We start from the raw sequence: 18,946 nt of genomic DNA on the forward strand, positions 1-18,946 counted from the left end.
GTACCCCTTTAAAGGGATACGTGTACCCCATTAAAGGGATCCGCGTATCCCATTAAAGGCGTACGCGTACCCCTTTAAAGAGGTACGTGTATCCTATTAAAGGGGTACGCGTACCCCTTTAAAGGGGTACGCGCTTCCTAATACTTAAGTGCGCTTTCTCGTGCGTTTCAGAAGTGTCGCGTTTCACGCTTCCGAAACGCGTACCGGGGAAGCACGCTTCCCCTCAAGCATAGGCGCTTCCGGTAACTTTGTAACAAACGCTTCATCAAAACGTAGAGAAAGAAAAGAGGTAACAAAAACTTCACCACTTTTTTGATTTTTTGAACATCACGCTTTCCGATGCACCGAAGGACTAGCTTGATTATAACCTTGCTCTGATACCATGTTAGAAAGTATGCGGAAATAAATTGCAAGAATGCATAATACATTCATAAGGTCCAACATTGGACAAACACAACCCCACAATGGCGAATAACAAAATGGTCCACGCAAATAGGAAAGGGCTTAAAGCAGATCCTTGATGTAACCCAACCGTTATAGGAAAATTGGTTGTCACCCCTCCACACGTGCGGACATTGGTTACTACTCCTTCATACATATCCTTAATTATACTAATGTACTTGAGAGAAACACCTTTCTTCATCATTGTCCACCAGAGAACGTCCCTAAGTTCTCTATCGTATGCCTTCTCCAAATCAATAAAAACCATATGCAAATCTTTGTTCCTCTCTCTATTTCTCTTAATAAGTTGTCTAATAAGATGTATAACTTCCATAGTTGATCTTTCAGGCATAAAACCAAATTGATTCTCCGATATCATGACAACCTTCTTCAACCTAGACTCAGTCACCCTCTCCCAAAGTTTCATAGTATGACTCATGAGTTTTATACCACGATAGTTTGTGCAATCTTGTATATCACCCTTATTCTTATATAGAGGCACCAAAGTACTCTTCCTCCACTCATTAGGCATCTTATTTGTCCGCCAAATCTTGTTAAAAAGATTTGTCAACCATTCTAAACCTTTCTCTCCCAAGCATTTCTAAGCCTCGATAAGTATACCATCTGGGCCAACTGCCCTTCTTGATTTCATTTTCTTCAAAGCCTCTGCAATTTCTTTCTTTTGAATCTTGCGCATGAAGTCACGATTCATCTCATGAAAATGAATGAACAAGTCTCCAAGATCCTGAGCATGACTTCCATTAAAAAGCTTATCAAAATAATCTTTCTATCTCTCCTTAATCTCCTCATCTTTGACTAAAACCCTTTGTGTTTCATCTTTGATACATCTAACCATACCTAGATCCCTCGATTTTCTATCTCTCATCTTTGCAAACCTATAAATATCCTTCTCGCCCTCTTTGGTATCCAACTTGTCATAAACCTCCTTATATACCTTATTCCTCGCGTTTCAAACTAATTTTTTATCTTCCTTCTTTGCTATCATATACTTCTCCAAATTCTCATTATCACGACTCTTACTTAGATTTCTATAACACTCTCTTTTAACCTTAATAGCTAATTTGACATCCTCGTTCCACTATGATGTATCCTTACCTAGCGGTGCACCGCCTTTAGACTCACCCAATACCTCCTTAGCCACCTTTCTCATGCCACCCACTATCTTATTCCACATTGATTCTGAATCCTCCACGAGACACCAATTAGGTTCTTTAACTACCTGCTCTACAAACATTCCTTGTTTAGCTCCTAAAAAGGAAAAAGAAAAAAGAAAATGTAAAATAAAATACATGTAAAAAGACTAAAATGCCCCTAATGGCAGAATTACAAAAATACCCTTTATCGGGTATGATGAGATAAATACATATATATGTATATATGATTACATATATTTTAACACATTCATACACATGTATCTATGTCAAGGCATACTCCCTGTGGGTGGGTGTACACGTGAACAAAATTGTTTATTATGCATGTCCATGGTCAGTGAAACCTCAATCAGTTAGCATCTGCATACTTTTCTTGAAGATGTGTATTCATATCAATGCATAGATACATTAAGTAGATACTCAACAGTCAATGAAATGTTTTCTTTTCAATGAATGATTTCTCTTCAGTGTACACATTTGATGCATACCCATACTCAATATTCAGACTTAATGTAAATGCATAATTCCAGCTAATGTGTGGATTCACCATCAGCAGGTAGATACTCAACAATTATACATATGCCCTAAAATCCCCAGATTTCGGATTTCACACTTGCTCCCAGTTTATTCATGTAGTCAACACTACATTTGAACATTGAATCATACAGACTTATTTAGTCATAGGCATTTGAAAAATTCGTTCCAACATGCACATAGCTGAAACCCTATCATTCGGCAAAGTCCAGAAGTATACAGATACAACACCGGCTACAAGAGATAATTATTTATTTATTTATAGTTTTATTTTATCATATTTTTTTTTCATTTCGGCCATATGGATAGAATGACTCAGATTTTCCATGCAAGAGGTTCATTTCCAAAGCCTCTAATATAAAATATAGCAACAGACATGATTCTTGGAAGATCAGCAAATGCAAATCCAAATCAGGAATTTATTGCAGTAGGCAGACATGCTGTTTAGGATGTTCAGTGCTTGGAACATCTCTTCACCTTCTGTTGTGTGTCCAGTTTAACTCAATTCTACATAGCATGTTTGTATGCTATCACGATTGAAATGTGTTAACCCACATTTTGGAACACATGATAGTTTGAGTATTAAAAATTTAGAACATGCGCTAATGTAGGTATGGGGATATACTCAGAACAGGAAATTATCTGAACAGTATAAGGTTAACATGGAAAATAATCAGAACCTGCTATAATCTGTATATTAAATCGATAGCACCTAAATATACTCAGACATCGGTTAAGCAATTGCATGTTCAAGGGAAATACACGGCCTTTATACAGGTTTACTAAGAATATCAAAAAAAAAAAATTCAACAGATTACAACACTATTTTTTTTTTCTTTTGAGTTCATGACAGACGAACTAGGAACCCCCTTAGCAGACATCGACTCACTTAGCAAAAGTCGACAATAACCCTTACTAAAAATAAACCCTTTTTTTTATCCTGGCAGTCAGAACCCCCAAATCGGTCGATTTGGGGTTTCCGACAACCCTCATATCCTCCTTTAAGCGTAAAACTGAAAACCAAGTTCCCCTTTCTTTTCTTTTCTTTTCTTTTCTTTTTTTTTTGTTTGGGCATGACCCAGCCACCTAATCGGCTGAGCCTGTCATGAAATTGATCCACCATGATCTCCATCTTTTTCCTGGGGGTTCCATCAAAAGAAAAAAACAACACAAAATCGAACCGGGATTCGATTTCTCATTCATTTTCACAAGAGGGGACTCGTACCTCTGTCCGGCGTTAGGTGGTTGCTGCAACCGCTTGAGGTTGGTCCCGCCGACCCCGATTGCTCACTGTGAGGGGTTGATATCGCCGCCTCCGGTGACCCTGCTGTCGAACAAGGGGTTGTGTCCCCTTCACGTCGCACGCACGAGAGAGAGAACGATTTGGGGAAAGAGAGAGAGAGAGAGAGAGAGAGAGAGAGAGAGAGAGAGAGTGGGGGGGGGGAAGACCAACTCGGGATCCCCCCTTTTGAAGGGGATAGCCCGGTAAAATAGGAGTCGACCTTCCCTCCGGCGGCTACACTTCAAGCCCCTCCCTTTTCTTCCATGCGATTTCAGTTAGGGTTCTCTCTCAGAACCCTAACTCCTTTTTTTTTGTTTCAGATTTATCGGGCAACTCCTATCGGGTTGCCTTTTACCCTTATGTGTTTTTGTTACATAGGGCATGGCCCGGGTCCGGGACCCGAAAACCAACCCCGAGTTGGGGTGCGCCTTACCTATTCGACATGGATCCACAAGTTGGATCCAAATGGATCCAACTATGGATCCTCGAGTTAAATTCATATTTTTGTTCTAAATATTTATTATTAATATTATTATTAGTATTAGTATAAACGTGGATGATATCATTTATACATCAATACCCCTTTATGGGTCCTAGATCTGAAATGTGGATCTCAGGCCCAAATTTGCATATTTCAAAACATTTTAGTTTATAAATAATAGTTAAAGATCACGGTTTTTACAATCGATCATTTAGACTATTTGTTTTTCAAAAGAGAATCATTTAGATATTTCACATAGTTTATTCATTCTTTTCACCATCCTTTACTTCAGCTCCTATGGTTGCTATATGGCATATCTTTCACTATAATTATCACATCACATCATAAACATTGTTAGTTTCCTCTTCTTTCTCTTGAAGTTGCAGCATATTCCGATGTAGAGGAGATGCCATAAGTACAAAATCTATGATAATATTTTGGGGCCACTTAGAAGACTTTTTTATTTCATGGCAATGTAAACATTTATTACTATCAACTTCTGAGACCAGTGCCCAGTAGAAGGAGATGAGATACTAATGAGGAAGATCAAGTCGTTAACCCTAATGTTTCTTCTGAAAGAGCGGTGTCTCTATTTTTTCCTTATTTATATGAAACAATTATATTGACAAAACACAAACAAGCATAAGAATGAACAAAAATAAATAATGCAACTAATGAACAAATAAAACAAAACAAAATATTAACATACTGCCACTACTTGATACCAAGGGTAAAATGATGAAATAAACCTTCCTATAATAGTTGTGTACATCTTATTCTTCAAATGTTATGCTTTAATGTAGTTCAAGAGGATCACAAAGATCCACGCCACGACCTAGAGTTGGGTGTATGCTAATCTATGATTAAACCAAAATTTTACTAAGAAACTGAGCAAAATTAGAAAGCACGTAAGAAGTAATTAATTCAACAACCATGATCCATGCCCCGATCCAGATCCACATTCCAACATTATAAATGCATATTTAATGGTCAAACTTTTATCAGAAGTCAGAAAATCCAAATTTATGTTAACAAGAAGCCAGCGAATAGTCCAACTTTCAGAGGCCATATCTTGGCTCTGCTCTCCAAATTCATTTATTTTTTAACCTTGAAAAGCTAAGACCAGTGTTGTAAGTGTCGTACGATACGGTACGATACATGTTACTATTATGTTTTTCAATATGATACACGTATCGTGATATGAGTTTGTATTGTATCCATATCGGATGTATCGTACGATACTAGATTGTGAGATACAACCTTGTATCGTACGATAAACCTTTGGCGCACTTTAAAAAGGGTCGAATTGTATTTTTTATTTTTGGGGTTTTAAAGACCTCTTGAGGGCCAACTTTCTTATTTGTATAGAGGCCATTAGAAGGAAACTCATGCACCCTAGGAGTCGTGAGAGAGATTTGGGGGATGATCCGTGCACAAGGGAGAGGGCTTTCAAGAACGCATTTCTACTATTTTTCATTCAAGAAAGTGGGTTAAGGTAAAAAATCTCTAATATTTGCTTCTTATTGAGTTTTTTAGAGGAAAATGACATCAAATGACTCGACATGGCAATGAGACACTCAAGTAATGAGTGTGAACCGATTGAAAATTGAGTGCAAGTTTCGCCATAATACCTTCTCTGACGGTATCTCCCGGTTGAAGCATCATTTGGCCGGAACACATCACAATATTTCCCCATGCACATCTGTTCTCATGTGTCGTTTACGCATGCTTTGAGGTCCTATTTGAGGATTGCAATATTCCTTATGGCAATAATACGATGTGTAGGATTATATGCTTCTGTGTGGAGTGATACGATGCATATTGCTGATATACATGCTTGTGCCCATATTGTGGCTACTGACCCCGAGAGCGGTCAATTGTTTAGAGAAGTCGACTGTATTGATGCATGTATCACCGAGTAGAGTGTCTGTTGAGGACCTGATCTCCAAAGGATTATCTGCGAGGGCGTGTATGATCAAGACCAGGTACTCGGCTAGAGTGGTAGATTCTCTGTGAGGACGTACACTGTCCACGAACGGGTAGCCGCAAAGACGGTGAACTCCTGTGAGGAAGTGTATGGTCCAAGACCAGGTAGACCATCTAGGGCGAAATTCCTTGTGAGGTTATACATTTTTCAGACCAGGTGATCCGGCGTTGATCTTGTTGATTGTAATAGTGGCTATCGGCCCTGAGAGCGGTTATTTGTGTTGATGCGTGTATAACAATGATTTTCATTGGATATGGCATTTGCTGGGGACCGGCTTCCCAAAGGTTTCGCTGTGGGGGTATGTATGATCAAGATCGGGTAATCCGGCTAGAGCGGTAGAATTTCTGTGAGGATGTACACTGTCCACGAACGGATAGCTGCAAAGACGGTGAACTCCTGTGAGGAAGTGTATAGTTCAAGACCAGGTATACCCTCTAGGGCGGTAATTCCTTGTCAGGTCGTATATCTCCCGGACCGAGCTATCCGACGTGGATCTTGTGTTTTTGCTTACCATAAAAAGTTATGGTGAGCTGTGATGATCTTCTGAGATTGGTTGTGATAGCCAACTATGAATTCATAGTTTCAGCTTTCTGTTTTAGCATGATTACATGCATGACTCAGATGTGAGAATTCGATCGTTAGCGATTTGAGTTAGTGATCATGTTTTGGACCTTCTACGGAAGGGTGGACTTTTCTGGGAAGGTATGACGCCTTAGTGAGTCATAACCGGTGACAGTTGGCCGCGTAAGGCTTTGAGAGATGGGAATAGATTAAGGTTGTTCAGGACAAAGCGTTTGTTAGAAGTCGTGAGAGCGACAAACGATGTTCTGATACTGATTCAATGTAGAGACCTTGTTCTAAGAACGAAAACAAGCTAGTTGCATGGTGGTTCACGACCTACGATCAATTGAATCGTATGCTGCGTTTGTCAGTTGCACTGCTTACTTGCTTTGAACTGCTTACTTGCTTTGAACTGCTTACTCGCTCGCACTACTTACTCGCTCGCACTACTTATTCACTTGTACTACTTACGCGTTTGCACTATTCACCTGCTTGCATTGCTTACCTGTTTAACTGCATATCTGCTTTAAACTGCGTAACCTACTGAATTAAATGTACTTAATTCAGTTTCTTGTAGTCTCTCTTGTGCATCTACTAGTTTTTCGCAAAACTAACCCATTCTATGGGTACAAGTGATGATTAGGTACACTACGGGCGATGGCGCGATTGCAAGATGACTTCAAGACTTCTTCTTCCTGCTCTTAGCTCACATCCTGGACGCTTTGGGTTTGTATCGGATTTTCCTTATGATACCCTAATTTTGTGAGTTTTGGTTCTTTTAGCTAACGTGCTCAAAGTTGTCAGCTTGCCTTCTGATTTAACAAAAGAAAAATCTTCCGCTGATTTCATACACAAACTCTGAAGGAAAGAGATATTTCTAGTATCTTGCCTGTTTTTCTGAAAAGGTTTGCAAGTTTGAAATTTGGGGCGTTACACCAACTGAGTATAGAAGCATTGTGAGAATGTTACAATATCTTGCCTTCACAAGAACAGATGTCGTGCATGTGCATGTAGTAAACCAAGTGTCTCAATTCATGCACCAGCCAAGAACTACTCGTATGGAGGCAGTGGCGTAAAATTTTATGGTATTTAAAGGTTACCCTAGGGGACAGACTGTTTTATAAAACAAGAGATCATAGGGAAGATCTCATTGTTATGGCCTATTCAGATGCTGACTGGGTAGAAGATCTAGATGAAAGAAGACCAATTTCCGATTATTGTATATTTGTTGGAGGAAATCTTGTTTCGTGGTCAAGTCGTAAACAAAGGGTCATATCTCGATCAAGTATTGAAGCTGAATACCGAGCCATTGTAGCAACTGCTTCAAAGTTAATATGGATAAGAAATTTGCTACATGAGCTGGGTGAAACTGTTCCTAAATTAGTTCTATTTTGTGACAATCAGAGTGCCATTAATATCTCATTGAATCCTGTTTATCATGGAAAAACTAGGCATACAGAGATCGATCAACACTTCATCAGACATAAAATTAAAGATGGGGAACTTGAAGCTAGATTCGTCGGATCTGAGAATCAGATAACAGATCTTTTTACAAAGGTTTTGACAAAACAATGGTTTTGGTAACTGAAGTCCAAGTTGCCCATGGTGATTACCATGTACAACTTGAGGGAGGCTAATGAGAGATAACACTGGTTGGATCTGTATATTGGGTTCAGATCCATACCCAGATTCAGTATGTCTATATTGTTCGGAATTGATGTTGGATTTTATTTCTTTATTTCTTTATTGCCATATTGCCCTTATAGCTGATTTATTGTAACATGTAAAGTATGGGCAGTATTTTAAAGTTGCCTTGTATAGTTTTTTATAATGCGAAGTACTCCATGATCTCTCCTATTGGGATCGTTAGACAGATAAACAGCACCCTAAAGCACCGTCTCCCCTTTCTTCTTCTTGCAACTGATTTGGGACATCGATGGAAACCAAATCTAACACATCGCAGATGTCTAGTATAGCCAAGGTAGTTTAAATTATGTCCTGGAAATAGGGTATCTGTTGGAACTAGTAGTTTATATTAGGGGCACACTGGGTGTTTTAAAAGCTGAGATGAATGAGGGATATAAGTTTATGGCAAAATTTACCAACAGTTGGTAAATATCTTTGGCCGGTGCTACTTGCCTACTTTAAGATGCATAGGGTAATGAACACTCATTTCAAGGTTCTCAAAATTGATAATGGGTAGCCACCTAATCAATGCTGACCACAATTGTTTTCTCAAAACTTCCTAACTTGGATCGGACTCGTATATGCTCATGACAAAGATGTGACAATATTGTTGTCTTCTGTTAACTTTGAAGTACTTGTTTAGTGGTCTTCTTGTGATTGTTATGACTCTGAATGTTCAGCTGGTAGATGTTTCAATCAATGAATCATGAATGTTCAGCTGATAAATGTTGTTTCAGCAAATGAATATTATATTGTATTGAGGATGCCTACAAAACTAGTATAACTGAATGTGGTGGCTTAGATTGAAATAAAACAAATCTTTGACAGTTATTTTGTTTCAAAAATTGGGAAGTTTATCTTATATTGGAAATGATAGTCTAATTGGAAACACTGAATAACCGAAAAAAAGGGAAGTACTATATGTCATCTAGTGTGATCAATCTAGTTTTAGTTTTGTTTCCTCAAATGAGTGTGACATGTTATCTAAAAATTGTTTTTTCAGGCTAAGGGATTAGGTTATGCCATAAACACCTCTGAAGAACTCAAGTTTGTTAAGGAAATAGCTGAAGCAACAGGCGTAATCCTTGACCCTGTGTACAGGTGCGCTGCTATTTTTTTTCTCTCAAAACCTGTATATTTTCTATATCATGTAGGAAAAGAAGTGCTCCATCCACAGAACATTACTCTTTCATGTTCCAAACCTGTGTATGGTTATACATCAGTTTTTAAGGAGTTGACAGTATCTATCCAGTTATCCCTCTCTATGCTATGAAATATGTTTGTCATACAAAAAAACCTTTTGAATAACCAGTAGAAATGGATTTAGCTAAAGAAAAAGCTTTTACCACTGCCGAATATCCCTTTCTCTTCCAAAAATTTCTACGAATATGCTTTTTTTTATATAGAAGTACGCTTTTCTGGAACCGCCATGCAAAAAACAAGCTATTAACTTTTCTAAGTTAAATGTGAAAGATGTGTTGTTCAAAATAGATCATTAATTCTTTATATTCATATATCAATTATTTAGTTCATAGGTTCGTAACATACAAATGCGCGCATGTAGCATATAATTATTGCTGAGGACCAAAACAAAAAAAATTACTGAAATCATCTTTTTATTGATGTATTATTTCATCGAGATCCAAATCACGATGTCATTTGCACATTTCATGCTCTGAATTATTGAATTGATGATTCAATCAATCTTTCTTAGGCGAAAGAGAGTATATCTCGATCGGGGGAGAGAACGGGGAAATCCCATATGACCCAAGATGTCCGACAAGTCGGACTATATGTCAACCTAAACTGCATCTTCCTTTCCAAGACTTCAAAAAAGAGACTTTTGGAACACCAATGGGCATTACATTAAAGAAAACAGGGTTAAGTACTATACTTCACAAGTATCTAAGAGATTCACTTACAAAAAATGGGACCAATCCCCTGATTGCGTATTGGTACTTATTGGGTATACAATAAATATGCTTCTCTTTGTTCCTGCGAACAGCACAAAATCGTTCCATTATTATTATCACAAGCGGCACATAATATATGTGAACCCTTGCACCAAAATAATCCACTGAATGAGGTCCATAGCGCGTAGTCTTTTCCAATGTGATAAAGTTACTTAGTGTCTATTTTTCTTTGATGAAGAGGTATTTTTATGGGTTTGCCTTGGTATCGTGTTCATACTGTCGTATTGAATGATTGTGGTCACTTGCTTTCTGTCCATATAATGCATACAACCCTAGTTTTTGGTCGATAAATGCAAGTACTCACTGGATTTCTAAGGACCTTTTGACAGCTGCTTTGAACGAATTTGATGTACAAAAAATACATTAGTAACATAGGAAGCCACAAGGCTTGATTATGATAAAGAAGGTTATTAAGAAAGATATTTCTTGTCAATGTAACTAAATTAGATATGTTTTAGAATATGAGTTGATTAAATCCTTCAGGGACTGGTAATAGGTGACCTCTGCTAATGTTAGAAGTCTTGAAGTAAAGAGATTGCTCCACCATCAACGGGTACAGTGGCTGAGGGCCAAAGTTTTCAAATCACTACCTGTAGGTTTTGTACAAGTAGTCAGTATTTATTTAGTGCTCAATAGAAAGTTGCTATTGGCGATGATGTGAAGCTTGTTTCATCAAGGGAAGTGTCAAGAAGGTGGATGAGAAGCTACAGGAAATGCAAAAGCAAATGGAAATGATATATTTATTATTGCTTGGTTCATAAATTTATTGAAACCACTTATAAGGCCCTTTAGTGCTCAACAGCAAGTTGCTATTGGAGACTGGAGACAATATGAAGCTTGTTTCATCAAGGAAGTATCAAGAAAGTGGATGAAAAGCTGCAGCAAATGCAAAAGCAAATGGAACGGATATAATTTGCTATGACATGGTTCATAAATTTATTGAAGCCACTTATGAGGCCATTTAGGTCTATGAAGACCTGAATGGCATTATGGAGTCTGTAGTGGGTTTTTTATCTCAATAATAAAATTGTATAAAGAATTAATCATTGTTTGGCAAAATAGGCAAGTATAAACTGCAGATAACAGACTCATGATGTATTGCCATGATGAGAAAAAGAAGGGATATGGGATGAAGTTTAGACACTGCCATCCCTATAAGAAATTGGAATTGTCTTTTCTTTCAATAATATGAGTAGACCAGGGGGAGATGATGTTGCTAAAAGACATGAATCTCTAGATGTTGGCTTCAGTTGGAGAAAATAACTTTGTTCAAGAAACTCATCTGGTGGGGTGACTCATGAACATCACCAAGTTGACAGGATGTCATGAATTTGAAACCCATGGTTGAGCATCTTTTGCCATGTGGTCAGAACTGGTGTACTCCCTGATGGGCAAGGGTGACCTGGGGTTTTATGCCAGTGAACTCTGTGAGCAAGGTAGTTTTTCCCTGGTTATCCAAAAAAAATAAGAAAGATGTTCTCATTAGAGATAAGCTAGATATACAACTGAGAAATTTTGAGGGAAAGTCAAACTTCAAGGAAACCTGCACCATGTTAGAATATGGGTGCTCTGTATATATATATATATATATATATATATATATATATATATATATATATATATATATATATATATATATTGTGACTGTAATATACTTTACCCTCCAGGGGTATTTTGGTCTTTTGACCCTTGTAGTAGGAATCACCCATTAGGGGCTGAAGTGTTTTTTTGTTTTTATTTTTTGACCTTTGTTATATTGTCAAGGGCATTATTGTCCTTGACAATATAACCTCAATATAGCTGTTGGGAGCTCTCCATTGTAAAGATAAGTTGTTACAAAGAACAATTAAGTGTTGCTTTATTGTGTATCTAGAGGGGCAGAAAGGATATATATGTTTTGACCTTGTGGGGAAGAAAGTTTGGACTTCTAGGCATGTAGACTTCTTGGAGCACATGCCATATTATAAGGGTTAACATCAAGCTGAGAGTTTTGAGTCTGTTTTCTCCTTCCTTATTCCTTTTCTAGAAGATCTTAAAAAAGATTAGGAGAAAGAATGAAATACGTATAATAGAAGACTAGTAGATGTCCCTACGCAATCTTTCCTTGAGTAGCATGATTAGGAGAATGAAGCCTTATCTAAGCCAAATCCCAGTGTTCCTCAAGCCAATCCTGAAGAGCAAGCATTTGAACTCTCTTTTGTTCCTCTTTCTATTCTTCAGGTGCATAGAAGCTCTTGTCCTTTAGTTCCTCCGAATCTCTTTGTTTCGTATGAGTTTTTTTTCTTCTACTCACCAAGTGTTCTTAGCCATGATACAGTCCTGCTATGAACCTAAATCCTATGCTAAAGTTGTATTGGAGCCTAAGTGGTAGAAAGCTATATATGAAGAGTTGGAGGCACTAGAAAGAATGAAAGTCTGGGAGTTGGTAAAGCTTTCATATGTAAAAAATGTGGTTGAATGCTGTTAAAAAGTAATATTTATAAGTTTGGGTAGTCATACGTAATTAAGTAAATTATGTGTGACTCTTTTTGTGAACCTTTCTTTGACTAATCCCTATTTAAAGGGATTAGGGATCAATGAATGAATCTCTCTCTCTCCCTTTTTGGGTTTATCGTTGGATGCTGCTGGCCTCAAAACTGGGCGTTTGCTTCAACATGGTATCAAAGCAGCGTTCTCTCCTGGGATACTGTTGTTGATCGTGGGTCGTGGGATACTTTTGTGGCTGACTGGGAAGTTGCAGCAAGTGTCGTCAAAACGTGGATGGAAGCAATCAGATCAGGTGGAGATCTGATTCACTGGTTGGTGTTGTCGGCGCAAATCTGAAATCAGATCTGGGAAGTTGCAGCAAGTGTCGTGAAACGTGGATGAAAGCAATTAGATCAGGTGGAGATCTGATTCACTGGTTGGTGTTATCGGCGCAGATCTGGGAAGTTGCAGCAAGTGTCGTGAAACATGGATGAAAGCAATTAGATCAAGTGGAGATCTGATTCGCTGGTTGGTGTTGTCGATACAAATTTGGAATCAGATTTGACAGAAGTCGCAGGGATCTGTCAAGCGTTGAAGATCCAGATCTGAAATCAGATTTTACATGATAAAATCTGATCACTGTCAATGATCAGATCTGGTGGAAATCTGATCAGTGTAGTTCAAAAACAAAAAGAGGAAAACTTCAATGGTCATGGATAGAGATTTGATGGTCATCGTCGATCAGATCTAGAAACATTGATTAGATCTGAGATGGCTATTGTGTTTTTGGATCGTGTAGATTGTCTGTGATCAATATATATATATATATATATATATATATATATATATATATATATATATATATATATATATATATATATATATAAAGAACAGAATCAGATTTCAACGTGGACCTGGGCGTATTGTTGATGGAGTCCTGAACCACACAACAACATATATCGGCTGAGGTCTGATCAGACATTGTCTACATTTTTTTTTTGACCCTGGTGAGTGGTTTTAGATGAGTGGAATATCCTGTTTTAAATAGAGAGTTGGCTGTGTTTTGGTGCTAAAACCTGTTTAGATCCTATCTCTGCTGGGCATATTCTTTTTTGGTCTTTGTTCCTGTAGTTGAATATGGCAGATTTAAGTGCTCAGGACAATAATAAAAAGGGGGAGGTTCTCGGTGAATATAAGGCTTTTGCCAACCCATTTTCATACGGGTCTTCGGTGAAGTTAGACGATTCTAACTATGCAAGGTGATATCACACCTTCATGATGTCAGTTTCTGGTCATCGAAAGAAACATATCTTGTTAGAATAGGAACTAGTTGAAAAGATTGAAAAATGTCACCTGGGAAGAAGACAATGATATTGTCATGTCATGGATAATGAATAGTGTTCAGCCTCATATAGCTAGCTGATGGTCTTATTTATTATATCACAGCCAAACAAATGTGGGATAATCTCCGAGATATATACTCACATGAGACCAATGTCAGTCGTATACTACAGGTTGAGCAGGAGATTTACCAGTTGCAACAAGGAGAACAGACTTTGGCCCAATATTATGCATCTGTCAAATCTGCCTTTGAGAGGCTTAATGCACACAGGCCCCTATGTTGCACCAAGCAGAAGACCCATCAAGAGCAGACCATGGTTGCCAGATTCCTTACTGGGTTATCATCTGAATATTCTGTTGCAAAAGTTCAAATGTTGACTGGTTTTGACGTTCCTACTCTTGCAGAGGCCTACAATCGTCTGAGTAGATTCACCATTACTCTTCCTCAAACTCAATCTGAATCACAGACATCTGCCCTAGCTGCCACTGCAGGACGTGGAAGAGGTGTTGTCTTGAACTCTCGAGGAAGAGGTCGTGGTCGAGGAGCAGGAGGAAGAGGCGGGCTTCAATGCACTTATTGTGGTAAATTGGGGCATCTTGAAGACAGGTGTTGGGATAAAACTGGCCACCCACCCACTTTCTCCTTGAAACCAAATGCAACTAAGGCTCAAGTTGCAAAACTTGAGACAAAGACTCCTACTGGCTCTTCCAGTGATTCAGTTACCCTCAGTCGTGCAGAGTATGATGAGCTGGTATTTCACCAACCTTCCAGTTTGAGTGTTGCTACTCCAGTTGCTGATGTTGCTTGTTCTGCAAGTGGTAATCAATTGAATTACCAAGGTAGTAGATGGATTATTGATTCAGGTGCTTCCAGACATCTTTGTGGGACCTCTAAAAATTTTTCTAAGTTAAATCTTGTTGCTGAACATTGCAATGTTGTACTGGCCGATGGAAGTTCATCTCCCATAGTAGGCCAAGGAAATGTTTTCATTTCCCCCACACTTCAGTTGACTAATGTGTTACATGCTCCATCCTTTCCTCAAAACTTATTGTCAGTTAGTCGTATTACTAAAGAGCACAACTGTAGGGTGATATTTGATCATGTGTGTTGTATTTTTCAGGATTTGCTGACGGAGAAGAGGATTAGTGGAGGCCATGAGGAGGGAGGTGTCTACTATTTACGTCAACCAGTTGGAGTCACGTACTCGGTGTTAGAGCCGTCGTCAAGTCCGTATCAGTGGCATCTCTGTCTTGGTCATGTCCCTTTGCCAAAGCTTCGTAGACTTCTTCCTCAGATTCCTCCTTCTGCTTCGTTCCAGTGTGAAGCCTGTCAGTTGGGTAAACACCACAGGAGTTCATTTCCTTTCTGTCAGAGTCCATCGAGTCAAAGATTGTTTAAAATTCTTCATGCTGATGTCTGGGGAACTAGTAAAGTTCCTAGTAGGTCTCAGAGTCGCTATTACTTAGTGATTGTTAATGTTTTTTCTAGATTGTCATGGGTGTTTTTAATAAAAACAAGGTTGGAGGTTCCCTCCATTCTTATGTCTCTTGTTATTGAAATAAAGACTCAATTTGATTCTCTTGTCAAGATTATCCGCACTGATAATGCTCTTGAGTTCAAATATAATGAGTTACTATAATTTTATCGAAATAATGGCATCCGCCCTCAAACTACTTGTGCCCACACATCTCAGCAAAATGGAGTCGCTAAAAGGAAGCATAGACATCTTCTAGATGTAGCTCATACCCTTATGCTGCAATCCAGTATGCCCCCTTCATATTGGGGGGATGCTATTCTCACTGTTTTCCACCTTATTAACCGTATGCCCTCATCATCGTTGAGAAGCAAATTCTGTAACGCCCCAAAATTTCAAACTTGCAAACTTTTCAGAAAACAGGCAAGAGACAAAAAAAAATCTTTTTCCTTTCAAAGTTTATTTATATAATCAGCGGAAGATAATTTTTTTGTTGAAATTAGAAAGGCAAGCTAACAACTTTGGGCATGTTAGCTAAAAGAACAAAAACTCACTACACATGATACTTACAAAACACTTGGAAAAACCACTTTCATTTAAAGAAGTTCTCAAATAGTATAAAATTCGGATATCCAAAGAAAAATTCGTGACAAAACCCAAAAACGTTCAGGACGCGAGCTAAGAGCAGGAAAAAAGAAATCTTGAAGCCGTCTTGCATCGCGCCATCGCCCGTGGTATACCTAATCATCACCTGTACCCATAGAATGGGTTAGTTTCACGAAAAACTAGTAGGTGCACAAGAGAGACTACAAGTAGGAGCATTTAATTCAGCATGCTAAGCAATTTAAAGTAGATAAGCAGTTAAATAGGTAAGCAGTTCAAAACAAGTAAGCAGTTCAAAGTAGGTAAGCAGTTTCAAAGCAAGTAGTTCAAAGCAGGTAAGCAGTTCAAAACTCGATTAAACAAAACATATGTGATTAAACTTTTGTCTTCGCAAGAGTTTATATAGAGCCATAAAAAGGGTTTAGCAGAACACTATAAGAATGCTATCTTCTACTTGATTCGACACGGATGAAGAGACATAATGAGACATTGCTCTAGCTTGTTTTTGTTCTTTGAACGGGGTCTCTATATTTAATCATTATTAGGTCATCGTTTGTCGCTCTCACTATTTCTAACAAACTCTTTGTCCTGAACAACCTTAATTTATTCCAATCTCTCAAGGCCTTACGCGGCCAACTGTCACCTGTTATGACTCGCTTAAGGCGTCATATTTTCTCAGAAAAACTCACCCTTCCATAGAAGGTCCAAAACATGATCTAAAATCAATAAAGATTTGATTCTCACATCTGGGTTCAACATATAATCATGCTAAAACAGAAAGCCAAATCTATACTTTCATAACTGGCTATTTCAATCAATCTCAGAAGATCATCACAGCTCACCATAACTTTTTATGGTAATCAAAATTCACAAGTTTCATGTCGGATCGCCTGGTCTGGAAAGTGTACGACCTCACAAGGAATTACCGCCCTAGGTGGTATACTTGGTCTTGGACAATACACTTCCTCACAGGATTTCACCGTCTTTGCGGCTACCCGCTCTTGGACAATGTACTTCCTCATAGAGATTCTACCATTCTCGATTATCAGATCTTGATCATACATACCCTCACAGAGAATCCTTTGGGAACCCGGTCCTCGACAAATGTCATATTCAATAAAAATTATTGTGATACACGCATCAACACAAATGGTCGCTCTCAGGGTCGATAGCCACTATCATAATTAACAAGATCAACGTCGGATCACCTGGTCTGGGAAATATACAACCTCACAAGGAATTACCGCCCTAGATGGTATACCTGGTCTTGGACCATACACTTCCTCACAGGAGTTTGCCGTCTACATCCTCACAAAGATCTATTACTCTAGCCGGGTCACCTGATCTTGATCATACACACCCTTGCAGATAATCCTTTGAAGATCAGGTTCTCAACAGATACCATAGTCAGTGATGCATGCATCAAAACAATCGACTGCTCCGAACAATTGACAGCTCTTGGGGCCAGTAGCCACTAATATGGGCACAAGCATGTATACCAGCAATATGCATCGTATCACTTCACATGGTAAAACAAAATACAAGATCACACATTCCTTCAATAAGGTTCCATGAACCATGAACATTTATCGCATGCTTTCAACATTTCTTATCACGTGGCATTTTAATCACATCATACAGAAGCATATTACACCACGCATCGCATCATTGCCACAAGGAACACTGCATTCCTCAAATAGGACCTCAAAGCATGCGAAATCAAAGCATGAGTTCTATACATATGAGAACACACATAATATATTATGAATCAACTAAACTTCAACATACGTAACTTCTATATAGTTCAATAAATTCACATAGGATTCAAGTTATATGTGCAAATATTTAGATTATTGCATCATCATATGCATTCACAATTTTTATCTCAAAGACATCGCATTCGACCTTTCTAGCATGTAACTCACGCACATATCTTCAAGACATTTTAATCAAATATTCATGATACTTATCAATCATGTTATACAGGTATAATATATTCACACAAAAAATCATAAAGCAATCTTCTGCAATACAACTATGTAGGTGTGACGTGTCATTTACCTGCATAAACATCATAATCATAAGAATCTCAGAGATATCAAAGTCATACGTAATTTCATCGATAAACTTTTACTTGACAAAAAATACGTACCCAAAACACACGAAAGTCTTATGACCCATCAACCAGTGTGAACAGACTTATGTTTCGATATTACTAGCCTGGGGATACGCGCAGACGAATCGTAGAAACAACTGAGACTAGTTCAGGCGTCTGTTATTCTATGTATCTTCAATAACCCGAATAGCTAGTTGAGTTCGCTCTTAAGGGGATGACTTTCAGCCGAGAGAGGATTTCCCAAAGGCAGTTACTTGGCAACGGATGCATCCAACTTCTGCAGAAGTCCATGTGATCTACCACCTAGGATAATGTCTGATAGTCCCTTCCCCTAACTCCAATGATTGGGGAGGCCGAATCATTGCCCATGTTCATTGGAGTTTTTGTACTGATCCATCCTCTCCTTTAACAGAAATCAAAGGGCGAATAAGTGTGTTAGGCGTTGCTTAACTAACGACCCATTCTACATGTTGTGGTCTTTCAGCCACTCGAGTATCTTGCCTGTGAAGGCGATCACATTCTTATGTGTTTACAGCATTATGCATTTAACATTGTTTGAGGTCGCACAACCGTCTCATCCGATCATCGCAGTACTAGCGTGCAGTGCACGACTACAAGTACTCTAGGATGAAAGAGATATAGTATTAAGATTGGATTGCATGCATATACGGGTCCAGATCTGGACCCGTATCTCTATCTTTATAATATCGGGTCTGGACTGAAGAGTCTAAGACCCGACCCGATCTGGTGGTTATAAGTTCACGTAAAGAAATAGGGCAAGTGTATTTGGAGGCTTATTGATTTGCTATTGTGGTTCTCCCTCCTCTC

At 38.5% G+C, this 18,946-nt stretch overlaps 1 protein-coding gene across 3 annotated transcripts in view; it reads left to right on the plus strand.

The window, feature by feature from the left end:
* D-CDES (D-cysteine desulfhydrase) overlaps positions 1 to 18,946 on the plus strand; it is a 76,391-nt gene that overhangs the window by 25,652 nt on the left and 31,793 nt on the right. For all 3 annotated transcript variants that reach the window (XM_089988117.1, XM_089988118.1, XM_089988116.1), the window contains one exon: positions 9,148 to 9,245. In XM_089988117.1, coding sequence (XP_089844243.1) covers positions 9,148 to 9,245 — 98 coding nt within the window. The remainder of the gene's footprint in view (positions 1 to 9,147; positions 9,246 to 18,946) is intronic.

Source organism: Nuphar pumila, chromosome 14 (genome assembly GCF_984573655.1).
Source record: "Nuphar pumila chromosome 14, dmNupPumi1.hap1.1, whole genome shotgun sequence".
In the NCBI taxonomy this organism is placed as follows: domain Eukaryota; kingdom Viridiplantae; phylum Streptophyta; class Magnoliopsida; order Nymphaeales; family Nymphaeaceae; genus Nuphar; species Nuphar pumila.